At 60.8% G+C, this 25,353-nt stretch overlaps 1 protein-coding gene across 10 annotated transcripts; it reads left to right on the top strand.

Annotated features, from left to right (window-relative positions):
* The first annotated feature begins 993 nt into the window (after positions 1 to 993).
* On the top strand, positions 994 to 23,873 carry CDC42BPG (CDC42 binding protein kinase gamma). 10 transcript variants are annotated; one of them, XM_043581622.1, is made up of 37 exons: positions 995 to 1,243; positions 3,917 to 4,008; positions 4,090 to 4,173; positions 4,541 to 4,636; positions 4,972 to 5,120; positions 5,678 to 5,771; positions 6,008 to 6,208; positions 6,345 to 6,593; positions 7,028 to 7,107; positions 7,946 to 8,043; positions 8,133 to 8,213; positions 8,508 to 8,605; positions 8,697 to 8,876; positions 9,170 to 9,262; positions 9,406 to 9,527; positions 9,604 to 9,676; positions 9,905 to 10,011; positions 10,099 to 10,213; positions 10,454 to 10,602; positions 10,694 to 10,782; positions 11,093 to 11,145; positions 11,231 to 11,329; positions 11,422 to 11,481; positions 11,776 to 11,881; positions 12,170 to 12,303; positions 12,387 to 12,526; positions 12,626 to 12,707; positions 13,351 to 13,567; positions 14,387 to 14,449; positions 14,562 to 15,161; positions 16,172 to 16,356; positions 16,442 to 16,526; positions 16,656 to 16,776; positions 16,914 to 17,031; positions 17,202 to 17,328; positions 17,450 to 17,535; positions 23,820 to 23,873. In XM_043581622.1, the coding sequence occupies exons 1-37, from the start codon at positions 1,084 to 1,086 to the stop codon at positions 23,823 to 23,825; spliced, it is 4,692 nt and encodes a 1,563-aa protein (XP_043437557.1). In that variant the 5' UTR covers positions 995 to 1,083; the 3' UTR covers positions 23,826 to 23,873. The 10 variants fall into 10 exon arrangements, with proteins under 10 accessions (XP_043437559.1, XP_043437558.1, XP_043437557.1 ...); XM_043581621.1 differs by lacking the exon at positions 23,820 to 23,873 and adding an exon at positions 18,550 to 19,934 and having other exon boundaries at positions 996 to 1,243; positions 9,176 to 9,262; XM_043581620.1 differs by lacking the exon at positions 23,820 to 23,873 and adding an exon at positions 18,550 to 19,934 and having other exon boundaries at positions 996 to 1,243; positions 11,234 to 11,329.
* The last annotated feature ends 1,480 nt before the right edge of the window (positions 23,874 to 25,353 follow it).

Raw genomic sequence — 25,353 nt, 5'->3', positions numbered from 1 at the left:
GGTCTCAGTCTGAGGGGGGAGGCAAATCCCCAAAGAGATCTTTTAATGGAAGAATTTGTTGTCTAAAGCCACTAAAATGCCCCACCCTTTGATCCCTCCTCTTGGACAGGCCCACAGTCCCATGGCGTCTGGTCCAGCCCAGCTGGAGACAGCTGGGCAGAAATCAGAAATGCCACTGGATAGAATCAGGCCCTCCCCTCAACCACCTCCTCCAGCCCAGCTTCCACCTCTCCTTGGCCTCCGTGTTCCAGGCCAGCCGCAGGCCTCGCTCTCGCCTATGCTTAAAAAGCCTGTGGTGGAGTTGCCAGCCCAGCCCCACTCCAGGGCTTCTCCATTCACCTTCGTCCTTCCCAAGCCTCAGTATGTCCATCTGCCAAATGGGTGTAACCATCCCTGCCTCGCCTACTTGCCTTCCTAGTCGGCTGTAACGACACAAATAAAATGAAATCAGAAACTAGCGAGGTTCCCCCCCTACCTCTTGCGGAGGGGATTGGGGGAGGGTGTGTGCCAAGCGCGGGCGGCATCCCAGGGAGAGAGGGGACTACAACTCCCATCCGGCTCCAGGGTCGCGGGCGTCTCCAGCCCCCTTTCCCAGGGGGTTGAGGGAAGTTGCACTGCCCCGGGCATCCCCCACCTAGGTTAGGGGCCGGCGAAAGCCCGGTAGGGCTGGCTCTGGGGCCACGCGGAGACCTAGGTAGCCTTCCCGGCCCCGGGGGGGAGACCACCCCCCTTGGCCCGGCCCAGTCAGGAGTTTACTCTTCGGGACCCGCCCCCCCACTTCCTGGCCGAGGGTTTGGCCCGCCCCCGCGCGCCTCCGCCCTCCCACCTTCACTTCCAGTCGCGTCTCCCATTGGCCGGCGCTCACCTGCCCGTCCGTCGGGGGGCGGGGCAGAGGGCGGGGCGCGACGCCCAGGTGTGGGCGCGCAAGAGGCCGCGAAGGAAGGTGACAGCGGGGAGGGCGGGAGGGGTGGGGGGAGGCCGCGCTAACGACCCGCGGACGGACGGACGGACGGACGGACGGACCGACGGGCCGGCATGCGGGCGGCCCGGCTCTAGCCCGGGTGCGGGGCTCCGGCTGCAGCTATGGAGCGGCGGCTGCGCGCGCTGGAGCAGCTGGCGCGGGGTGAGGCCGGCGGTGGCCCCGGGCTCGACGGCCTCCTGGATCTGCTGCTGGGGCTGCACCACGAGCTCAGCAGCGCCCCCCTCCGGCGGGAGCGCAACGTGGCGCAGTTCCTGAGCTGGGGTGAGTGGCCCGGGCTGGACCGAGGTGGGGTGGTCCGGGGGACACCGCGCCGGGACCCTCTCCCCGCCCCCCCCCCCCCGCGCCCTTCGCCCCCAGACCCTCCCGCAGGGAGCGGCACCCCCACGGGTTCCCCGCGCAGAGCCCGCACCGGCCCTGACACGTGCCACCGGCCCCTTTGGGCCCTCCCAGCTAGCAGCACACCTTCCCCTCGCTCAGATTCACGCACACTCCTTCCCACTGACAGAACCTGGCGTGTGTGCACAACACACAACTTACACGGACACACACAAACTTGGTCCCAAGTATAGACCCCAGACATGTGCTGCAGAGTCACGTCAGGGACTCCTGGCTCACATGTCGTATACCTCATGACCCTTGAGAACAAAGTCACATACGCAGAGCCTTGTGTGTGTCACCCACTGACACGCATGCTTCCTCAGTCTCCCACATACCACACAGACACACGCAGATACATACAGCTCAAGGAGAGATCCAGGGAGCCCCGCAATTCACCCGGAAGACCACCGGAGCCACACTGGCCATTGCATTATACACTTGCCTGCTTCCACTCACAGATCCGTAGGCACTGCACGCGTGGCAGACGTTCCCACAAACACACACTTCTATGTCTCCGCATGCAAGACCACCCCAAACTGGGCACCGGCACCAACCTCAGCCCCTTTGTCGGTCCGAGTCGCTGGCCAGGCTTCCTGAGGTCTATTTCCCAAAGCCAGGGAGGGGGGGCCCGGCTGGGGGTGGGTCTGCGCCCCTTCCTGGTTGACTCATCCGAGGCACCGGAAGTGGGTGACCTGGAGTAAACCTCAACCCAATGTGGGCACCCTCGCCAGCCCCAGGCCTCCCTGGTTATGCCTGGCCAAGCCCGTGGAGGAGGGCTGACGGGCCTGGCCTGGAGAGCGGGGTGAGGCAGGTGTTTGCCCAGTGGGTGACGAGCATCCCCAGAACTCCTTAGCTCTGGGCAGGTGCAAGGCCTGGCCTCGGCATGGTTGGGGGCCCGTGAGACATGCCGGTGAGCTGGCCCCCAGCCCAGCCCTCTCCTCCAGGGTGAGGGCAGCCAGGAAGCCCCTGCCTCTGGTGCCTGCCACTGTCCCCGGGGACTTCTGCACCTTATTCATGTGTATCTGACAGTGTTGTCATCACCCGCTGTGACGCCTATGCGCGCGCGCGCGCGTGTGTGTGTGTGTGTGTGTGTGTGTTTGCACACACATGTGCTCCTCCCTGCCTGCCTCTGGCATCCCTGCCTGGGACCCCAGCATGGGGGCCTGTCTGTTGACATCTCCCGAGGTAACTGGCAGGGCGGTGACTCACTCTGCCCCTGCTCCAACTTGTCCCTGCTCCTGCCCAGAGCCCCCATTCCCTGCGGCAAGGCGAGGGGACTGGGCAGCCTGTCCCGGGAGCCTGGGTCCTCCCGACTCTAGGCCCCAGGTTTTGGTTCCCGTCTGGCGGATAGGGAGCCACCCTGGCCTCAGTTCCCCCCTGGAGCCCCGCGGTTGCTGCTCCCCAGCCGCACACACAGACCTGGGAAAGAGACAATTAATTTCTGTCACGAGGTTTCCACACCACCCCTGCTGCGGGGGTTCTGCCTGATAAACCTGTGGAGCAGCTCTCTGTCCCACCCACAGACCCGCCCAGCTGGCAGGGAGTTTACCTGCTGGCAGGGGGAAACTGAGGCGGAGAGCCAGTCTGCAGCTACCCCCCCCCCCCGCCCCCCGCCACCCCTACCGGTCACTCTTGCCTCCCTAAGTTTCCAGGCTCCAGTTCCCTCCCCCAGGCCTGTGGCTTCTCCAGGCCTGGAAAAGGCCTGGAACTGGCCGGAGATGCCTTTAAAGGGAGTATCAGGGACTGTGAGAGGAAGAGCTTCTTGGCCAGGTGAAGGCCAAGTCCAGAGAGGGAGGCAGGGCCTAGAGTTGTTGGGCTGGTCAGGCCTGGAGGAGATCTCGAGTGTTTACCCCTTCAGGTGCCAGCGTCAGGCGCCAGGGAAAGGTTTTTTTGGCTCTGTTCTTGAGTCTTGTGAGAAGCTGGGCAGACCTATTTATGCCTCCAGACTGAGAAAGCCCCACACAGGGAGCCCAAAGTGTGTCCTCCCAGGGCCCTGCAGCACCATATCTGACCTGTCCTCTGGGGCTGCCCCAGGCCTCACCCCCAGCCAGGTACCTCTGTGCCTACAGGGTCCCAAGACCAGGGCTCACAGCTCCCCAGTGGCAGAGAAGCCTCTCTGGGGACAAGGAATGTTGCCCGTCCAGTTTCCCAAGACAGGCCCAGGCCTGGTCCTGATAGGCGCCAGGAACTGGGAGCCGAGGGTGGGAATGGTATCCCCTTCCTCCCCAGGGTGACCTGGTCAGCCAGTATCCACCTGCAGGCAGGGAGGGCTTACCAGTTCCATGGGCCCCTGGGATGAGGCCGCCTAGAGTCTGGGGACAGGGGTTCAGGGAACCGTTGATTTGGGGAGGTCTGGGGGCCAGGTGGTCAGCAAAGCCCAGACCCCCACCTTCCACACTTCCTACTCATGACCGAGTGGGCTGCAGCCCCTCTCAGCCCCTCGGCCAGAGGCCGCCCCTGCCCCGGTGGGGGTTGTGGCTCCCGCTTTTCCCTAGGTAAGAGAGGGAGCTGGGGCCTCCCTGTAGGTTCCCTGAGCCCCACTCTGTGTCCCCTCAGCCGGCCCCTTCGTAACGAAGGTGAAAGAGCTGAGGCTACAGAGAGATGACTTTGAGATCTTGAAGGTGATCGGCCGAGGGGCCTTCGGGGAGGTGAGCAAAAGGCACGGGGTAGGTGGGAGGAGGGGGTTCGCACCCAGGCAGAGCTGACCCCGGTGCCCCCTGTGGCCTCAGGTCGCCGTGGTGAGGCAGAGGGACAGTGGGCAGATTTTTGCCATGAAGATGCTGCACAAGTGGGAGATGCTGAAGAGGGCCGAGGTCAGTGTGGGGTCCGATGGGACTTGCGCACCCTACGAGTGGTTGCGGGGGGAGGGTGTGCTGCCAGTGGGGCGTGCAGGGCATGCTGGGGAAGGGGCCGGCCTGGCCCCCGGGACGGGAGAGGATCCAACCACCAGCCTCCCCTGTTGCTTCCCCACAACAAGCCTTTCTTAGAAGCTACTGTAGTTCCCATTTTCCTTACCGTAACACTGAGGCCCGGAGCCATAAAGCACAGGCCGTGGCTCACCCGGGCAACTTCTATCCAAGCTCCTAGACTTACCTAGTCTTCCTCCACCCCCTGAGCTGGTGAGGAAGGCTTCCCGGGCTCTGATCCCACCCCCGCCCCTGCTCCCCAAACCTGCTGCAGACTGCCTGTTTCCGGGAAGAGCGGGACGTTCTGGTGAAGGGGGACAGCCGCTGGGTGACCACTCTGCATTACGCCTTCCAAGACGAGGAATACCTGGTGAGGATACTCAGCGAGGGTGGGGGCTGTTGCCCGGGGACAAAGGAGGAGGGCCTTGGGTGCCAGGGGAGCTGGGTCCAAGGAGAGAGAGACCCTTCCTACAGGGACCAAGAGGCTTCCACTGGCCACCCCTTGCTGGGCCCGGAGCCCCTGCCTGAGCTCTGCTGGGAGCCAGCTGCCCTAGAGCTGCTTGCGGGGAGATGGTCTTGCCTTCCCAGAACCCCTCGGGACCACGAGGAGGTGGGTGGGAGGCAGGGCCCTGGGGCAGATGCCCCCCACCCTCCTCCCTGTCTGATTCTTGCCCCCGCACTCCCCCCCCCCCCAATCCCATCCAGTACCTGGTGATGGACTACTATGCCGGTGGGGACCTGCTCACTCTTCTGAGCCGCTTTGAGGACCGCCTTCCGCCCGAGCTGGCCCAGTTCTACCTGGCCGAGATGGTGCTGGCCATCCACTCTCTGCACCAGCTGGGCTTCGTGCACAGGTGGGGCCCCCGAAGCCCCTCCTGCCCTGACCAGCCCCTGGGGAAAGCTCTAGAGACAGCTGACAGTTGTTGAGCACACTCACCAAGCCCTATGCTGGGTGCTTCATGTGCACGATGCCTTTGAATCCTCAGGCCAAAAACCTCATGTGATGGGCACTGCTCTTGTCCCCACTCTACAGATGAGAAAGTCAGGGTTAGCACAGGTAAGCACCTGGCCTGAGGTGACCCAGCCGGTGGGCGCCCGGGTCGTGGTTTGCACCAGGCAAGTCTGACTCCTGTGTCCCCCACGACATACGCTGCTGCCTCCGTGGCTCATCCTTATGGGTCCCTCTTCTCCACTAGCCACCTTTTTCCCTCTTGGCACCCAGGAGGCCTGGCCACCAGCCTTCCCCCTCCCATGTACATGCACACACACTGGTCTTGTGGACTCGCAGGAACACGTGTGACAATATACACGCTGGTGTGTGCATGCGCCCATGCACTCATACCCCGGAATGTGCCAGAACACACATCTACACACACAGGTCAAGCCCCGCTCTCTCCCTGTGCTCCCTCAGGGATGTCAAGCCGGACAATGTCCTGCTGGACATGAACGGGCACATCCGCTTGGCTGACTTCGGCTCCTGTCTACGTCTCAACAACAATGGCATGGTAAGACCCCAGAGCAAGGGCTGGGGACACCCGGCCTGGAGAGCTCCCAGGGGTGGAAGGAAGAAGGCCTGGGTCTAGGCCCCAAGTGGGGTCACCAGGCCAGCTAAGCCTTAGAGAGTTGGGGTGTCAGGCCCAGGCTTGGGCCTGTGGTGAGGGGCTCTAGGGGCTCTGGCCAAGCCCAAAGTGGTCAGCTCTAGTCAAGCCCAAGGTTGTTCTCGTGACCCCCCCACTCCTAGGTGGATTCGTCAGTGGCAGTAGGGACACCGGACTACATCTCCCCCGAGATCCTGCAAGCCATGGAGGAGGGCAAGGGCCACTATGGCCCACAGTGCGACTGGTGGTCACTGGGAGTCTGTGCCTATGAGCTGCTCTTCGGGGAGACGCCCTTCTATGCTGAATCCCTGGTGGAAACCTACGGCAAGATCATGAACCATGAGGTCTGGCCGCCAGGCTCTGGGGTTCCGGGAGGGCAGCAGAGTCCCGAGTCCGCGTGGTTGGTATGCCCGCAGGTGGGGGTGGGATCCTGTACACCCACCTGCACCCCTCCACCCCACCCCCACCCCCCACCTACAGGACCACCTGCAGTTTCCCGCGGATGCACCGGACGTGCCGGCCAGCGCCCAAGACCTGATCCGCCAATTGCTGTGCCGCCAGGAGGAGCGCCTGGGCCGCGGGGGGCTGGATGACTTCCGGAACCACCCCTTCTTTGAAGGCGTGGACTGGGAGCGGCTGGCAACCAGCACTGCCCCCTACATCCCTGAGCTTCGCGGGCCTGTGGACACCTCCAACTTCGATGTGGACGATGACACTCTCAACCATCCAGTGAGTTTGGGCCCCGCTGCAGGAGGAAAACTGCCTGCCCCTTGCTGGCTGTGGGAAACCCCCAGAGGTTCTCCAGAGCGGTTGCTGGGCCGAGGATGACGCCGTCACACCCCAGAGGCTCATGGGAATTGTGGTTCACCTGGGCCAGTTCACCTCTTCGGAGGTGGGTTGTGACAGGTGAAGGTCGTTTCACCTCGAGTGTCATTCTGTGAGCCAGAATCTTCCAAGGAGACTCCTGGAAGCACCTGGGAGGCCATGGCCGCAAGGGCTCATGGGAGTTGTAGTCTGTTTAGGTGGGGGCCACGTCACCCACCTCGGTTCCATTCTTAGCAGGAAGAGGTTGGCACCCCCAGTCCCGGGGAGTCTCCTGGGTCTTGAGCCTCAGCCAGGAGCTATGCCTGTTGAGTCTGACGCTCCTTCCCCTCCTTCTGCAGGGGACCCTGCCCCCACCCTCCCACGGGGCCTTCTCGGGCCACCACCTGCCATTTGTGGGTTTCACCTACACTTCGGGCAGGTGAGTCTAGTCCTCGCATACCTAGTAGGAGGCTGGGGGCTGCCTGGCCTGGAACCTTGGGCGGGTAGCCCACTGGGACCCTGGGAAAGGGGCTGAATGGCCTGCCTGTTGCCTGGATGTGACAGGTGCTCAGGAAATGTGCTCTGAGTCCTCAGGAAGACAGCCCCCGTGTCCTGAAATTGTGGCGAAGCCATGCCTATGCCCCCTGTGGGACCTGTCCTGCGTTTATTTGGCCCTTAGAGTACCCTCTATAGCAGGCTGAGAGCGTCTTGAACTTGGAACCAGAGGCCTGGAGTTGAAAGGGCCCCTCCCAGCCCCCCAGCCACACTCTATGCCTCTGTAAAATGGGTGGGGTGATCTAGTTCCATTTGAGGGGCTGGCCTGAGACCGCAGCGAGGTCTTAGGCGAGGAGGTGTTCTGAGGTGGAAGCAAATGTGTCTTGACCTGCACTCTGAGCACCCACCGTGTGCCAGGCACGGGGGCAGCTGGCCCAAATCACTAAGTTCTCTTCACTGTCCTTGGAAGAGGGCCTGTTATCACCTCCAATTTCCTGTGAGGAAACTGAGGCTCAGATATGTTAGGTTCACACAGCTTAGAAGGGCCAGGGCTTGAACCTAGGTCTGGGGGGCCTTGGGGTGCTGCCCACAGGTATTCCGGGGGCAGGGTCTGGTCCGGTTCGTTTCTTCCACCACAGAGCCCAGGGCTGGGTACAGAGCTGGGGCACGGTGGGTGTTTCTTGGATGAATGAATGACCGACACAAGGAGGATGGAGGAGCCTTTGGGGGGTGGGGGGTGGGGGTGGGGTTTCCGCCAACATGTGTGGCCCTGCTCTCCCCAGTCCGGGCCCTGAGAGCAGCTCTGAGCAGCTGCCTGCCCTAGAGTGGAAGCTCCGTTGTCTGGAGCAGGAGAAGACGGAGCTGAGCCGGAAGCTCCAAGGTACCGGGGAACCAGGTGGAGCAGGGTGGGGTGGGTCTGACCCAGGACTAGCTACTCACCTATGGGTGCCCCCCCCACCCCGCCCGCAGAGGCCCTGCAGGTGTCCTCAGACCATCGGGAGCTGGAGCGGCTACAGAAGGAAGTGCAGACTCTACGGCACAGGCTGTCAGGTACCCGGCCCCCCACGCCACCCCGTCTCTCCCCCCTCACCCCGACCCCTCCCCCCCAGAGGCTGAGCTGCTTTCCCAGCACACCTGTATCCAACCCGGGTTCCAGTCCTGGCCCTACTCCGTGGATGAGGTGTGATCTTAGGGAAGTACCTTAAACTCTCCGAGCCTGCACGTAGAAAGTGAGCCAAGGAGACCCGCTCCCCGGGCTGTGGTGAGGGCTCTGGGAGATGCCGCACGCGGAGTGCCTGGCTGAGGCCGTCAGTGCACGTGGGCCTCAGTGACAATTCCTGGCAGAGACGCCGAGGGGCAGCAAGGCCTCCTTATCCCAGACGGATGGTGGTAGCCCAGGCCAGGACTCGGACCTACGGCAGGAGAGAGACCGGCTCCTCCGGGTGAGGGCCTGGTGGGGTGGCTGAGCGGCCCAGGGCTCCACGGTGAGGAGCTCCGTGCCCTGATGCCAGGCCTTGCCCTCCGGCCCCCCAGGAGCTGGCCGAGGCTCAGGCAGGGCTGCAGGCCCAGGCAGGGGAACTATGCAGAGCCCAGGAGTGGCAGGAGGAGCTGCTCCAGAGGCTGCGGGAGGCCCAGGAGAGAGAGGCAGCCACGGCCAGCCAGACCCAGGCTCTGAGCTCCCGGCTGGAGGAAGCCCAGGATACCAGCAGGAGGGTGAGTGATGGGGATGGGCGGGGACAGCAGCAGAGCACTGCCCCTGTGAACCCCAGTGTGGCCGTTGGGGGCCCAGGGAGCTCAGTGCTCAATGCTGGCAACACCACGTGCCTCTGCGCCCCCACTGGGGCTGGCTGAGGTCTGAGCGAGCAGATGACGGTAGGGTGGGCCAGGCCGGAGCTCCCCTGCCTGCATTCCCGCTGTGCCTGGCGGGGCCCGAGAGTCTGTAGCGAGGCAGGCAGAGGGGTGGGATGGACAAAGTCAGCAGTGGCCGCCTCTGCACCTTGTCACAGCTGCAGGCCCAGGTGGCCACCCTGTGCCGGGAGGTGACACAGCTCCAGAGACAGCGGGAGCGAAGCATTGAGAAGGAATCTTTGCGGGTCAAGGTAGTGAGGTCTCACCCCCTTCCAAGTGGCGCTTCCCTTGGCCTGACCTCCTCCGGGCTCTCAGGGCCAGGCCTTTGTCCCAGGGGTAGAGTGGGCCATAGCTTCTCAGGCCCCTGCCCTGACCCCTCTCCGTGTCCCTCAAGACCATCCACGTCGCCTCTGAGACCAACGGCACGGGGCTGCCCGAGGGCGGGCCTCAGGAAGCGCAGCTGAGGAAGGAGGTGGCCGCCCTGCGTGTGCAGCTGGAGCAGGCCCGTGGTCACGGGTGAGCCGGGCAGCCCGGGCGGGGCGCGGGACGGGGGCCTGAGCTGGGGGCCATCCCGTCACTCGCTCTTCCCCAGGCTGAGTGGGAAGGAGGAGGCTCTGTGCCGGCTCCAGGAAGAGAACCAGAGGCTGAGCCTGGAGCAGGAGCGGGTGAGCATGGCAGACGGAGGCCAGACGGACCGACGGGCCGTGGGACAGATGTGGGAGCCGGCAGGGTGGATGGTGCAGGCCGCCAGGGTCTCAGAGCAGGCTGTGTCCCCAGCCCCGCAGCACCCGCAGGTGGCCGGCAAGCCATGGCGGGTGAACGGGGGTGGACGCGGGCGGGGCTCGGGGGTGCCGGGCCCCCGGGGGCTGACCCTTCTTGCTCCCGGGCCCCAGCTGGTAGGAGAGCTGGAGAGGGAGCAGCAGAGCAAGCAGCAGCTGGAGGGTGAACGGAGGGAGACGGAGAGCAACTGGGAGGCCCAGATTGCCGACATCCTCAGCTGGTGGGTGCCCGGGGGCTGGTGGGGAGGGGCTGGGCCCAGGCAGGGCTGAGGGCTCAGGCCGTGACCCGGAGCCCCCTTCCCAACCAGGGTGAACGATGAGAAGGTCTCAAGAGGCTACCTGCAGGCCCTGGCCACCAAGATGGCCGAGGAGCTGGAGTCCCTGCGGAACGTGGGCACCCAGACGCCCCCCACCCGGCCGCTGGTGAGCCCCGGAAGAGCCCCGGGGGAGGGGCTGGCAGCAGCCTCACGTGGCAGGTGGGACGCTGAGTCCACGGAAGATCAGTGACTCGCCTGAGCTCACAGCGGGGTCAGGGGCCAGTCTAGAATCTTGAGTCTGGCCGGGTGGTGTGGACAGTCTGGCGGGAGAGGCCTCTGAGGCTGCCGGCCCCCCCCCCCCCCCCCGACCCGGGGGCATCTCACGCGGGCGCCCCCTGGCCGCCAGGACCACCAGTGGAAGGCACGGCGGCTACAGAAGATGGAGGCCTCGGCCAGGCTGGAGCTGCAGTCGGCGCTGGAGGCCGAGATCCGGGCCAAGCAGAGCCTGCAGGAGCAGCTGACGCAGGTGCAGGAGGCCCAGCGGCAGGCCGACAGGTGAGGCCCGGGCCAGGCCCTGCACGAAGGGGCGTGGGACCCGCGATGAGGCCTGTGCCAAGCCCCTGACCGGTCCGTCCCCGCCCCGCAGCCGTCTGCAGGAGGCCGAGCAGCAGAGCCGGGGCCTGCGGCAGGAGCTGGCCGCGCTGCGGGAGGAGCTGCAGGCCCGGGGGCCAGCGGGTAAGTGGCCATCTGCATGCCCGTCCTGGAGCAAGTCCCCCACTCGAGCCTCAGGGTTCCCCAGGGGGTCCCCCGACAGCCTCGCGGGACCGTGGAGATGAGAGTTCTTGACTCTGCCGCTCACCTGGCTCTCTGTCGCCTGGCACTTACTGAGCACCCGCTATATGCGTACCCACCGGGGCCTGCTGTCATTTCTCCATTTTACTGAGGTGGAAACTGAGGCTCCTGCCGGCCCCCAGTTCCCCAGGAACAAGCGTTAGGGCTGGGCCAGGGACCCCCACCCCCGGTGACCCGTGCTCTCTGTTTGCAGACACTAAGCCCTCAAATTCCCTGATTCCCTTCCTGTCCCTCCGGAGCTCAGAGGTAAGAGGGCCTGCAGGGGCTGGTTGGGAGGAGTCCCGGACAGAAGCCAGGGGCCTTGATTTCCACCCTTATCCTCAATCCCCAGAAGGATTCCACCAAGGATCCTGGCATCTCAGGAGAGGCCCTGAGGCCCGGTATGGAGCCCGAGCTGAAGCCAGAGGGCCGCCGCAGCCTGCGTCTGGGGGTAAGGACGGGCGGGAGTCCCGCATTTGGGGGGCCGGGCCCCGCCTTCTGCCTGTGCCCCCCTCACCCGTTTGCTTGCCCCTCCCCCCCCAGGCTGTGTTCCCCAGAGCGCCCGCTGCTGTCACCACCCCTACAGAAGTTCCTCCCGCAAAGGTCCGCACCTAGAGGGGCGGGGCGGGGTGGGGGTACCCAGCCATTCTGCCCGGTCTCCAAGGACCTGCTTGAGTCCCTCTACGTGCATTAGTCATGGCTGGCAGACCACCCTGGGGACAGCGGCAGTGGCAATGAGTCTGAGTGCTGTGACAGACTCACTGGGGCTGGGTTCACACTGCCACTGGCTCATTCTCTGGTCCCACCTGACACTTCAGGGTGGCCTCGGGGGTGGGACGCAGGGACCCGGGAGGCCGTGGTCAGGCGTGGGTAATGAGCGTGTCCCCCTGTCCCCAGCCCGGCTCACACTCGCTGCGGCCCCGGAGCTTCCCATCCCCCACCAAGTGTCTCCGCTGCACCTCGCTGATGCTGGGCCTGGGCCGCCAGGGCCTGGGCTGTGATGGTGAGACACCCCCACCCCCACCCCACCCGCACGACTGCCTCCCACGTGCCAGCGCCCAGTCCCCTGGAGGAAGGAATGAATGGCCCGGATCCTGGCACATGCAAGCCTTCCTCTTGGTCTGGGCCTCATCTCCCGTTGCTCAATTTTTGTGGTTTTTTTTCTCACTTGATGGGGAATTGGTGACAGTCCAGGAGCCACCACAGCCTCAGGGAGGCGGGAACCCAAGTCCTGGTTCCAGGCTGTCCCCACCCAGCCTCACACCATCTGCCTTTCCTGCTTTCTCCACAGCCTGTGGTTACTTCTGTCACTCAGCCTGTGCCCCCCAGGCCCCGCCCTGCCCCGTGCCCCCTGACCTCCTCCGCACGGCCCTGGGAGTGCACCCCGAAACGGGCACAGGCACGGCCTACGAGGGCTTCCTGTCGGTGAGCTGGGGCTGGGGAGGGGGAGGCTGGCGTGGGCGGGCCGAGAGCCCGGCAGGCCCCCCCCATGCCTGCCTTTCCCACAGGTGCCACGGCCCTCGGGGGTCCGGCGGGGCTGGCAGCGGGTGTTCGCCGCCCTCAGTGACTCCCGCCTGCTGCTGTTTGACGCCCCTGATCCACGGCTCAGCCCGGCCAGCGGGGCCCTCCTACAGGCGCTGGATCTGAGGTGGGTGCCAGGCAGTGGCCGGGGACGAGGGATGCGGGTCGGGGGGAGGGAGGCAGCCAGGGCCAATGTGACCTCTGACCAGCTCCACGTACCTCCCAGGGACCCTCAGTTCTCAGCCACCCCCGTCCTGGCCTCTGATGTTATTCACGCCCAGTCCCGGGACCTGCCACGCATCTTTAGGGTGAGTCCGCCTCCGTGTGGCCCTACTGCAGCCCCTTCTGTCTGTCTCCTTCTCCGTGGCTGCCCTCTTCACACACACACATATGCCACCTCCGTCACCTTCACAGGGACGGCCACGGTTGCCTCCATCCCACAGCGCCGTGCACTTTCTGTACGCGAAGCTGCCCGCATCCCGCTGGCCTAGGGCCCTTCCGTGGCTTCCCATCACCCTCAGGGTGCTCCTGACTGTGGCCTTGAGGCCTCACATTTCTGACCCTGAGCCTCTTTCTGCTCTGGACACACCTTGCTTTCTCCAGTTCCCAAAGTGCCCTGTAACCACGGGCCCCTCACATCCTGTTTCTGCTGTGCAGCCCAGGCCAGCCCCCAAGCTTCTCCCCGACCTGGATCATTCCTGGTGACTCCCCTCATCCCCTGGGCACTGGCAGAGATGTCTCTTCCCCTGGGGGCCCATCTTTTACTCTTGGCCCGGGTTCGGGGCCTGTCTGACCACCCTACTCCGTCTGGCTTATCGCCCGCTGTAAGATGGCTCCTAGCGCTGTGCCCGGCAGCTCACGTTGGTGCGAACAAGCATCATCCGGTGGAGAGCAGGAGGGGGATGTCTGGCTCTCGGCCCACAGCCCTCCAGCCTGAGTCCTTGCCCACAGGTGACGGCCTCCCAGCTGACGGTGCCCCCTGCCATGTGCACCGTGTTGCTGCTGGCAGAGAGTGAGGCTGAGCGGGAGCGCTGGCTGCAGGTGCTGGGCGAGCTGCAGCGGCTGCTTCTGGACACGCGGCCAAGGCCTCGGCCTGTGTACACGCTCAAGGAAGCCTATGACAACGGGCTGCCCCTGCTGCCCCACGCGCTCTGTGCCGCCATCATCGGTGAGCCACATGCCGAGGGGGGCATCGCCCCGGGCGAGGTTCTGTGGGCAGCCTTAGGTGGGGGGCGGGGGGCTTGGCTTCTGCCGCTCCATTTCTCTGTGCCTCAGATTCTGCTTTTTCTAAGTGAGTCTTGAGTGAGTTGAAAAGAGCAAAGGCTCTAGCAAGAGACAGATGAGGGTTCCAGTCCTGGTGCTCTTACCGGCAGCGGGGTGGCCACAGGGAGCCTGGAAGCAGCCGAGCCTCACGCTGTCTCCTCTGAGGAGACCTCCGTGATGACAGCCGGAGAAGTGAGGGAGCAGTGCCTCCTGGCTTCCCCTGGCAGTGGCCGGAGCCCCGAGCCAGCGCCTGCCCTGGAGAGCTGGGGCCTCCCCCTGCACTCAGAGTGGGAGCCCCACGAGAGACTGTGTGGCTCCTCCAGGTCCTCTGTGTCAGTCGGGAGCTGGGGGGGACGAGGGCATTTATTGAGCAGGGACCGCCGTGAGCTGAACACTCACCCTGCGTTGCTTCAGCCTCAGAGCAGCTCTGGGAGAAAGGAACCATTACTGTCCCCACGTTATGCGAGGAGAAGCCAAGGCTCTGAGCGGTGACATGACTTACCCCGAAGCCCACAACTCAGGGTGGGGGCCTCTCGCCTGTGGGCCTTCGCCATTAGAGCCAGCCCAGACTTTGAGAGAGAAGCGGCCAGGGATGCAGGGACAGCGGGATGGCCATCCCTGTGTCCTCAGGGGAAACTGAGGCTCGGCAAGCACAGGCGGACTGCCTGGTCTCCGGCTTCCAGATGACCTCCCTGACCCCTGATTCTCTCCCTCCCTCTACTAGACCAGGAACGGCTTGCTCTGGGCACCGAGGAGGGGCTGTTTGTGATCCACCTGCACAGCAACGGTACGGGCCAGGGTGGGCCCGGGTGGGGGTCAGCCCCGGGGGGGAGAGAGGAGGATGGGCACGGGGCTGTTGTTCACCCTGCTGGTGACGCTCTCCCTCGCCGGCCCCGAAGACATCTTCCAGGTGGGCGAGTGCCGGCGGGTGCAGCGGCTGGCCGTGAGCCCCACCGCGGGCCTTCTGGTTGTGCTGTGCGGCCGTGGCCCCAGCGTGCGCCTCTTCGCCCTGGCCAAGCTGGAGAGCGCGGAGGTGGCGGGTGCCAAGATCCCCGAGTCTCGAGGCTGCCAGGTGCTGGCAGCCGGGTGCATCCTGCAGGCCCGCACGCCCGTGCTCTGCGTAGCCGTCAAGCGCCAGGTGCTCTGCTACCAGCTGGGCCCGGGCCCAGGGCCCTGGCAGCGCCGCATCCGTGAGCTTCAGGCACCGGCACCCGTGCAGAGCCTGGGGCTGCTGGGCGACCGGCTGTGCGTGGGAGCAGCCGGGACCTTCGCACTCTACCCGCTGCTCAACGAGGCCGCTCCCTTGGCCCTAGGGGCCAGTCTGGTGCCCGAGGAGCTGCCACCATCCCGCGGGGGCCTGGGCGAGGCGCTGGGCGCCGTGGAGCTCAGCCTGAGTGAGTTCCTGCTGCTGTTCGCCACGGCCGGGGTCTACGTGGACAGCGCCGGCCGCAAGTCCCGCGTCCATGAGTTGCTGTGGCCGGCAGTGCCCACGGGCTGGGGTAAGGCCTGTGGGGGGCCAGCTTGGGTGGGGCTTGGCACCTACGGTGTGTCACACGTGTCAGAGGAAGACAGGGTCCTCCCGCCTGACCACACCCTGCTCTGTCCTCAGTGGATTGAGCCGGATCTTCCTCTCCCGTGTCCCTGCTCATGCTCCTCCCGCAGCCTAAACTGTCCTTTTTATACCTGGCAAACTCTTAGCCAGGTCCAGCCCCAATGCCGCCTCAAGGCCTGGAGTTGGAAGGCTCTCCATAAGTGACCACCATGACTTCTGTCATCGTCATTACTGCTCTCATGCTCCCTACCCCACCTTCCCCCCCGTCCCTGGCCCTTTGTTCCTCTTTGCTCCCCGACCTCTGTGTTCAGACCTCTGCCCTGCTGCTCTTAGCACCTTCCTATAATGACTGGTTTGGTACCGGGGCGGGGGGGGGGGGGAGTGGGGAGACTACAGAATGGGCTGGGCCTGGTTTCTTCATCACATCCTGCACCCAGCCCGGGGAGGCACACCCTAGGGGCTACGAACGTTTGGAGGAATGAATGAGTAAATGAATGAACGAACGAACAGGGCAGTGAGGGAGTCCAACACACTCACAGGTAACTGGTGTGGTGGCGTGCTGGCAGACAGGGACCGGGCCCCCTTCATGACCGGCGGCTCTTCCGGCGCTGGGCCTGTGGATTGGGCGTAGCGCAGACGCAGTCTGTGGGAGTGGGAATCAGACTGCCCAGGGCCAGTTCCCAGCTCTCGCTCATCACTGGGTGACCTTGCCCATTACTTAGCTCTGGGGTTACGTTCCATCATCTGTAAGTTAGGGATGATGGTCCTACCCGCCCAGAGTTGTTTGAGAAATAAAGGGGAAAAAATACGCCAAGTGGCTAGAACTATGCCCGGCATGCGAGTGCTCCAGGACGGTGATCTCTGATTTGTTGCGGAGGTTGGGTGGGGCAACCTGGAGTCTTCAGAAGAAGGTCCCCTGGTTGGGCGTGGAAGTTACTGTGCTGTGGCCGGGCACAGGGTGTTTCCGTGACACGGAGGAGGAAACAAGCCCGCGGAGGTGCCTGACTTGCCAGGGGCTGCACAGCACAGTGTCCTGCCCTGCAGGTTATGCAGCCCCCTACCTGACAGTGTTCAGCGAGAATTCCATCGACGTGTTTGATGTAAGGAAAGCAGAATGGGTCCAGACGGTGCCACTCAAGAAGGTGAGGGCCTGCCCAGATCCCCTGGCCCTGGACTGGGGGGGGTGCAGTCGAGCAGCGCGGCTGACCTCCGTGCCTGCCGCCTCAGGTGCGACCCCTAAACCCAGAGGGCTCCCTGTTCCTCTTTGGCACGGAGAAGGTCCGCCTGACCTACCTCAGGAACCGGCTGGCAGGTAGGAAGTGCGTGGGCACGAGAGTACGGAGTGTGTGCGCGTTCGCGGGTGCATGTGTGACCCTGAGCTCCAGCTGACGGGGACCCCGGGGACTTGTGAGCACCGTCCGGCTCTCTGCTCCTCCCACAGAGAAGGACGAGTTCGACATCCCCGACCTCACTGACAACAGCCGGCGCCAGCTGTTCCGCACCAAGAGCAAGCGCCACTTCTTCTTCCGCGTGTCGGAGGAGCAGCGACAGCAGCGGCGCAGGTGCGCGTGCGCGGTGCGCCGGCGGGGCGGGGGCTCGCGAGCGGGGGACCGGGCGAGGCACGGGGGCGTGTCCGTGTCGGGAGAGGGCGGGGGAGGCGTCCCCTTCGCCGCCGCCCCTACTCTCCCTCCGCCCGCAGGGAGTTGCTGAAGGACCCCTTTGTGCGCTCCAAGCTCATCTCACCGCCCTCCAACTTCAACCACCTGGTGCACGTGGGCCCCACGGACGGGAAGCCCGGCGCCAGGGATCTGCCCCCGGTGAGTTCTCCGGGACCAATCACAAGCGTCCCTGGTGAGGCTCAGCCAATCACCGACCGTTCCGAGACGCCTGCCCCAATCGCAGCCCCCCGCTTCCCTGGGACCCGGGACCTCCGCGCGTCTAGGCCGGGGGTCCCCTGCGGTCGCAGCCCTTCGGTGCTGTCCCCCAGCAGGCTCCAGGAGGGAAGGGCCGAGGTACCCGCGGCTCCGGCCCGCAGCGTCCCCACAGCTTCTCGGAGGCCTCGAGGCGGCCAGCCTCCGTGGGCAGCGACGGGCTCGCTGGAGACGCGGACGCCAGTAAGGACAGCCCCGCTGCTTCCATTGCCTCGATTTCCCTCCCCAAAGTTTACACCCCCTTTGGACTCCTCAAATTTGACCTTGGATTTTTGTCCCCTTCCTCATCCTGCTCCTGGAACAGTGAAGAGGAAGCCTTGGACCTCTCTGTCCAGTGAGTCCGTGTCCTGCTCCCAGGGATCTCTGAGCCCCGCAGACTCCCTGATACAGGTGAGCCGGTGGGGGCTTTTCCCTCCTCTGTTAAAGGACAGGTAGTTCTGTTCTGTGCTAGACCCACCTCTGGGACCTGAAGCCAGAGAACAGGCTGAGTCATCCCCGCCCTGGATCCTAAGGGAAGCAGACTCGCCCCACAGTGGGGCCCCAACAGAGGCCTAGAGGCAGGTTGGCCCAGGTGGAAATTTTGGTTCTGATGTCCCAGGCATGTGGCCCTGGGCGAGATGTCAAGCCTCCCTGAGCTTATTTCACCTAAAAAATGAGGTTATTATTTCAGATTATTACGTAAGTGATGGCTGTATGAGGTGATGATTACTTCAGCGGGGTGCCTGGCACATGGGGGGAGTGCCACCGAAGGGGAGCTCTTTAGAGGCCCAGCCTGAGGTGGAGGGATCAGAGGAGGGGGGAAGGGGAACAGGGGAAGGAAGACGTAAGAGGAGTTGGGAAGGCTCCCATGCACCCTCCAGCCACTTCTCCACCGTCACCCTGGCTTTAGCCACACCAAACCACTCCGATCCCCAGGGACTTGCCATATTCTTCCACACTCTCAGGCTCTTGCCCCTGCCGTCCCCCCTGCTTTGAATGTCCTTCTGTTAACATTCAGGCCACCCTCAACGCTCTGTGCTAATACTGTCCTGGGGCCTCCCTAGGGCCTGTGCCCTGCTCCCTCCACCTCTCCGTGTCGGTCCTTCTGTGCTGTGGCTTTCTTCTGGATACTAGCCCTCCTCCCCCAACCGCGGGCTCCTTGAGACTGAGGTCAAGTTTGTCTTCGCCTAACATAAAGCATGTTTGTTGGTTGATGAAGAATGGAGTAAAGTAAATGAGCAAAGGGACTTCGATTTGGGCTTAAGGGATATTAAGTTGGAGCTCCCCAAGTTCTTCTCATGTAGCCCTACCCCGATCTCATACCTCCTCCAAGGGCCTCCCTGCAGCAGGTGATGGGTCGGGGGAAGACCTCTGGGAGGCACTGGTCTGGTGAGGAAAGGGTCCTTCCTTCTGTTTCCCCTCCAGGTCTCAGAACGGCCCCGGAGCCTGCCCCCAGCCCCTGAATCAGAGGGTTCCCCTTGACACCCTCTGGCAGGGCCCACTCCAATCCCAGGACTGAGACACATGAGTGAGCAAAGAGCTTGAGGAATGCCATGCTCCGGCTGGCCCGGGATGTGTGGAAATTCGGACTCAGGAAGGGCCTGGGCTGGACAGCGACTCAGAGGCTGGCCTGGGTTCCCAGGACCCAGGAGACCTGACTCTGAGCCATCGTCCTGCCTTTCCCCTCTGCTCCCGGCCCCTACCTTTGCTAGCCACTGGGAATAGAATGGCCCCCTTTTCTGCCCTGGGGGCCCCTCTGCCCCTGGAGTCCAGGGGTAATTGTGCCAAAGTTCTCCTTCCCAGTGTCAAGCCTCAGGAAGCCTTAAGCAAGAGTCGGGGTGGGGGTGGGTCTCTGGCGGCAATCTGGGGTCTTGGCAAGGCACTGTCCAGCCCCCAGGCGAGGCCGAGGTGGGGCATATCACGGCCTCTGCTCAAGGTTGAGGTAGGAAAGACGGACTCTGATCCAAAGGAAAGGAGGGTGGGGTGCCTGGCCGGCTCAGTCAGTAGAGCCTGCGACATCTGATCTAGGGGGTGTGAGTTCGAACCCCATGTTGGGTGTAGAGATTACTTAAAAATTAAAAAAAAAACTTTTTTTTTTTCAAAGGAAAGAAGGATAGACAAGGAGTAGGGAAGATGTAGGTGAAGGAGGCTGTAGGTGAAGAAGGTGAGAGAAGGAAGTAGAAGAGACAGTGCTAGTGGCTGGCAGGAGGAGGAGGAGGAGGAGGAGAGGGAGGGGGAAGAGGAGGAGGGGGAGGAGCAGGGAGGGGAGGAGCAGTGAAGAGGAGGAGAGAGCGGATGGGAGCTGGGAGAAGAACACTACTGATAGACTGAGGGGCCTTTCTCTCTGGGGAGGAGCTCGGTGGGGTTGGGAACAGAGAGGGGCCCTGTGAGCCAAATGACATTGCATCTAATCCGCCCGGGGTTGGGGGGGTGGGGTGGGGTGGGCGGGGAGATCATTCCTAGACAGGGACAGGACAGGGAGGGTATTTATAAAGGCTACTTGGTGGCGATGGCACCTGATGGGGGCCACTGGAGGGTCTCCAGGCACACTCTGGCCCTTCCCGGAAAGGGGGGTGGTCCTTTTTCCCAAAGCCTCCGCCACCTGTGTATTAGGGGATCATAGGGGGCATTTTATTATTGATCACAGTCACTATTATTGTTATTATATTACTATTTTTATTAAACGTCCCTCTGCTGACAAGTGGAGGGCAAAATAAGTATTTATCTCCTCAAACGCCATATTCCCGGGAGGGATTGACCCTAATGCTCTGTGAGTCAGTACGAAACCAATAAAGACAACTTTTTAAGCTGCTGGCCTCCATGCCTGGATCTGTTCTGCTGGGGTGCAGAAAATGGGGGGAATCAGAGACGGAGGGAGCCATGGGGATGTCGGGGGTGGTCAAAGGCTGAGTTGTCTTCCCCAGATTTTCAGGAATCCTATGACACATGCAAACAGAGTTTAGTAGCAAAGGGACAGCTTACAAAAGTGTGGCCATGATAATGGAAACCACCGAGGAGTGGCAGGGCCCCCGAGCCCTAGCAGCGGTGGGAAGCTGTTACCACCACCGGGCCACCTGGCAGGAAGGGGCAGTGGTGTCACCTGACAGGAGCTGTGGCCCTCAGTAGAACTCGGCTATGGTTGAACAGAAAGGCAGCAAGCCCAGGGAATAAACTCCTCGGACCTCGCTCTGCTCCCTCCCTCAGTCTCCTGCCTCCCTTCATCCAAACACCAGCAGCAACCAGAGGACCCTAGAGCCCAGTCACTGCAGCCAGTGGAGGGCAACCTTGGGGGCACAGAGCGGGGTGGAAGGAGATCTGGAGGGCACACTAAGGGTATCCAGCACCCTGTTGCCCCACCCAGGCTGGGAGGCTTGGGAGGCAAGAGGGGGCCTGGGAGGTGCCGCATTTGGTCTTAAGCTCAAGTGTCCCTCGCTGAGCAGGAGCCAGGCCTTGAGGCTGAGCCGGATGAGGAAGGGAGGTATGGCCTGGGCCCTGGGATCAGGGCAGGCCTGGGCAACTGTTGGCTTTGCCCTGAGACTCATGGCCAACCCTAAACTGGGGAAAGGCCCAAGAAGGGAACCCAGCCTCACATCTAGTTGGAGACAGGGAATTCCAGCCTTGAGAGTCAGCCCAAGTTCTAGTCTAGCTGTGCATTCATGGACAAGTTCCCTGACCTCCCTCAGCTTCAGTATTCCCATCTGTAAGTGGGGCTCATAAAGCCCACTTCATGGGAGGTCCAGGCAAGATTCTGGCGCGATGAGTATAAAATGCCTTCAGCCCCCTCAGGAAATGTTTGCTTCTGCCCGTTGCGATGCAGAACCCCAAAGAGAGGGCCCAGGGTAGGGACGCTGAGGGCCCTTGCAAACTAAGGCTCCCAGCCGTCTTCTCCAAATTGGGGAAATGATGGCCTCCCAGACACTCAGCAATGATTTAGCCAAAAGATTGTCACATTTGTGAAAAATTAACTTTCTCCCAGGGTGCCTGACTGGCTCAGGAGGTAGAGCATGTGACTCGATCTCGGGGTTGGGAGTTTGAGACCCACGTGGGCATAGAGGTTACTTAAAAAGAAAATCTTAAAAAAAAAAAAAAAATGGGCTCAGTCAGTTGAGCGTCTCAATTTTGGCTCAGCTCATGATCCCAGGGTCGTGGGATGGAGCCCCGCGTCGGGCTCTGCACTGAGCATTGGAGCCTGCTTGAGATTCTCTGTATCTCTCCCTCTGCCCCTTTCCCCTGCTCACGCTCTCTCTCTCCCTCTCTCTAAAATAAAATTAAAATAATCATAAACAAAAAATAAATAGTAAACATTAATTTTCTCCCCATGTTTTATGTTGACAAATTTCAAACCTACAAGAAGATCAAAAGAATATGAGCCCCTTGGGGCACCTGGGTGGCTCAGGCAGTTGAGTGTCCGACTTCGGCTCAGGTCACGATCTCACAGTCTGTGAGTTCAAGCCCTGCGTCAGGCTCTGGGCTGATGGCTCAGAGCCCGGAGCCTGTTTCCGATTCTGTGTCTCCCTCTCTCTCTCTGCCCCTCCCCGTTCATGCTCTGTCTCTCTCTGTCCCAAAAATAAATAAACGTTGAAAAAAAATTTTTTTTAAATAAGGAACCACCAGAAGCCACTGTTATCATCTCGAGAGTTTTCATATTGATACAACAATGCCATCTAATGACAATCTGTTATGGGATATACTGTGATCCCCCCAAATTCATATGTTGAAGTCCTAACCCCAAATACCTCCATACATGACCTTCATGTATGAAAGGTCAGTCATTGAAATACAGTCATTGAAGATGTAATGAGTTAAAATAGTTCATCAAGGTGGGCACTAATCCGACATGACTGGTATCCTTTAAAAAGAGGGGAGCTTAGGGGCTCCTGCGTGGCTCGGTCGGTTGGGCGTCTGACTTCGGCCCAAGTCATGATCTCGCAGCTCGTGAGTTCGAGCCCCACATCAGGCTCTGTGCTGACAGCTCAGAGCCTAGAGCCTGGCTTTGGATTCTGTGTCTCCCTCTCTCTCTCTCTGCTCCTCCCCCACTCGCACTCTCTCTCTTTCTCTCAAAAAATGAAAAAACATTAAAAAAACATATTTTTGGGGGGCGCCTGGGTGGCTCGGTCGGTTGGGCGTCCGACTTCAGCTCAGGTCATGATCTCACCGTCTGTGAGTTCGAGCCCCGCGTCGGGCTCTGGGCTGATGGCTCAGAGCCCGGAGCCTGCTTCGGATTCTGTGTCTCCCTCTCTCTCTGCCCCTCCCCCGTTCATGCTCTGTCTCTCTCTGTCTCAAAAATAAAATAAACGTTAAAAAAAAAACATTTTTTGAATAATAAAAGGGGGGAAGCTGGGGCTGCCTAGCTGGCTCAGGCAGTAAAGTATGCAAATCTTTTTTTTTTTTTTTTAATCTTTACTTTTGAGAGAGAGACAGAGACAGAGAGAAAATGACAGTGTGAGAGAGGGGAGGAACAGAGAGAGAGAGGGAGACAGAATCCGAAGCAGGCTCCAGGCTCCGAGCTGTCAGCACAGAGCCTGACGTGGGGCTCAAACTCACGGACTGTGAGATCATGACCTGAGCCAAAGCTGGACGCTTAACTGACTAAGCCACCCAGGTGCCCCTAGAGTATACAACTCTTGATCTTGGGGTCGTGAATTTGAGCCCAACGTTGAACACAGAGTTTATTTAAATTTTTTTTTCAACGTTTATTTATTTTTGGGACAGAGAGAGACAGAGCATGAACGGGGGAGGGGCAGAGAGAGAGGGAGACACAGAATCGGAAACAGGCTCCAGGCTCTGGGCCGTCAGCCCAGAGCCTGACGCGGGCTCGAACTCACGGACCGCGAGATCGTGACCTGGCTGAAGTCGGACGCTTAACCGACTGCGCCACCCAGGCGCCCCCAGAGTTTATTTAAAATACAAACTTTTCTAATTAAAAAAGGGGAAACTTGGGCACAGACACACACACAGGGAGAGGACCACGTGATGATGCAGGCAGAGATCAGGGTGATGTTTCCACAAGCCGAGGACCCCCAAAGATTGCCAGCATACCCCCAGCAGCCGGGGAGAGGTCTGGACCGGATTCTCCTCACAGCCTCAGAGGGAACCAGCCCTGCCCATACCTTGACCTCAGCCGTGCGAACTCCAGATGGACAGACAAGACATTTCTGTTGTTTAAGGCGCTCGGTTCACGGTACAACCGTGGCATAAATGTTCTTTATGGACTTTTCAAAAAATCGAGGATTTAATTCTGGATCACATGTTACATTTGGTGGTCCAGGCTCAATTTCCTTTCACGAGGAGCAACTGGCCGCCTTGTTTTTGTTGCCTCCCTGATATTAACATTCTCTTAAGGGTCCAGGCCAGTTATTTTGTACGACGGCCTGTGATTTCCATTTGTCTGATGGTTCCCCCTGAAATTCATATTTAACTTTTTTGTCAAGAATATTACCTAGATGGGGCACCTGGGAGGCTCGGTCAGTTGAGTGTCCGACTATGGTTCCTGAGTTCGAGCCCCACGTCGGGCTCACTGCTGTCAGTGCAGAGCCCGCTTTGGAGCCTCTGTCCCCCTTGGTCTCTGCCCTCCCCCACCAATTCACGCTCTCTCTCAAAAATAAAGAATATTTTAAAAAAGAATATTACATAGCGGATGCTATTTTAAATCAATTTTAATTACAATACTTTTTTTTTTTTTTTTTGTAAATTAGAGGTGAGTTCCCCTTTGAACTTACCAAACTCCACCCCCGAAAACCAAATAATCCAGTGAAGAAAGGGGCAGAAGACATGAATGGACACTTTTCCAAAGAAGACATCCGGATGGCCAACTGACACATGAAAAGATGCTCAACGTCACTCCTCATCAGGGAAAGACAAATCAAAACCACATTGAGATACCACCTCACGCGGGTCAGAGTGGCTAAAATGAACCACTTAGGAACCAACAGACGCTCGCGAGGATGCGGAGAAACGGGAACCCTCTTGCACTGTCGGTGGGAATGCAAACTGGTGTGGCCGCTCTGGAAAACAGTGTGGCGGTCCCTCAAAAAATTAAAAATAGAACTACCCTGTGACTCGGCAATTGCACTCCTAGGAATTTATCCAGAGGATACAGGAGTGCCGATTCGTAGGGGCACACGTACCCCAATGTTTATAGCAGCGCTTTCAACAATAGCCAACTTATGGAAAGAGCCCAAATGTCCATCAACTGTAGAATCGGTAAAGATGTGGCATATATATATAACGGAATACTACTCGGTGATGAAAAATGATGAAATCTTTCCATTTGCAACAACGTGATGGAACTGGAGGGTATCATGCTGAGTGAAGAAAGTCAGTCAGAAAAAACAGATAACATATGTTTTCACTCATATGTGGAGTTTGCGAAACTTAACAGAAGACCATAGGGGAAGGGAAGGAAAAATAAGTTACGAACAGGGAGGGAGGTAAACCATAAAAGGCTCTTAAAGACAGAGAACAGGGACACCTGGGTGGCTCAGTCAGTTAAGCATCCGACTCTTGGTTTCGGCTCAGGTCATGATCTCACGGTCTTGTGGGTTTGAGCCCCGCATCAGGCCCTGTGCTGGGCCTGCTTAGGATTCTCTCTCTCTCCCTCTCTCTCTGCCCCTCCCCCCCTCACGCTGTCTCTGTCTCTCTCAAAACAAATAAACTTAAAAAAAATATTTTAACAGAAAGAGAGAACACACTGAGGGTTGATGGGGGTGGGAGGGTGGGGAAAACGGTGATGGGCACTGAGGAGGGCACTTGCGGGGATGAGCGCTGGGTGTTGTCCGTAAGCGATGAATCATGGGAATCTACTCCCAAAGCCAAGACTACACTGCCCACCCTGGATGTTAGCTAACTTGACAATAAGTTATTTAAAAAAAAAAAAAATACTGGTTACGTATGACAACGACAACGACAACGACGACACAACACCCTCCTTTGACCCCCTTCCCTACCCCCCCCCGGCTGCCATCTTGTTTTTCTCCTGTCTGTGCCACAAAGCTCCCTGAAAGAGTTGAGGATTGGCACCGTCTCCAATTCCTTTCCTCTCGTTTTTCTTAAGCCCAGTAACTTCAGGCTTTTGCTCCCCAAACTGCTCTTCGTGTGGCCTTCAGGAGTTTGCCCCGAGTCACATCCAGTCAGTCTTGGCGGGCTCAGCTTGCTGACCTACGATCGGCGTCTAACACTGTCAGTCCCTACCTCTGCCTCGGTGCACGGTCTTCTGCACAGCTGCTGGTC

This window comes from Prionailurus bengalensis, chromosome D1 (genome assembly GCF_016509475.1).
Source record: "Prionailurus bengalensis isolate Pbe53 chromosome D1, Fcat_Pben_1.1_paternal_pri, whole genome shotgun sequence".
Taxonomy (NCBI): Eukaryota; Metazoa; Chordata; class Mammalia; order Carnivora; family Felidae; genus Prionailurus; species Prionailurus bengalensis.
Note: the sequence above shows the minus strand (reverse complement) of the source record. Positions and strands in the feature narration are given on the sequence as shown.

Excerpts from the sequence above, each read along its gene's own strand:
- CDC42BPG (XM_043581618.1), top strand. The coding sequence starts at position 1,084 with ATGGAGCGGCGGCTGCGCGCGCTGGAGCAGCTGGCGCGGGGTGAGGCC. Across the intron at positions 4,174-4,540 it reads AGATGCTGAAGAGGGCCGAG|ACTGCCTGTTTCCGGGAAGA; the intron begins GTCAGTGTGGGG and ends AACCTGCTGCAG. Across the intron at positions 6,594-7,027 it reads ATGACACTCTCAACCATCCA|GGGACCCTGCCCCCACCCTC; the intron begins GTGAGTTTGGGC and ends CTCCTTCTGCAG.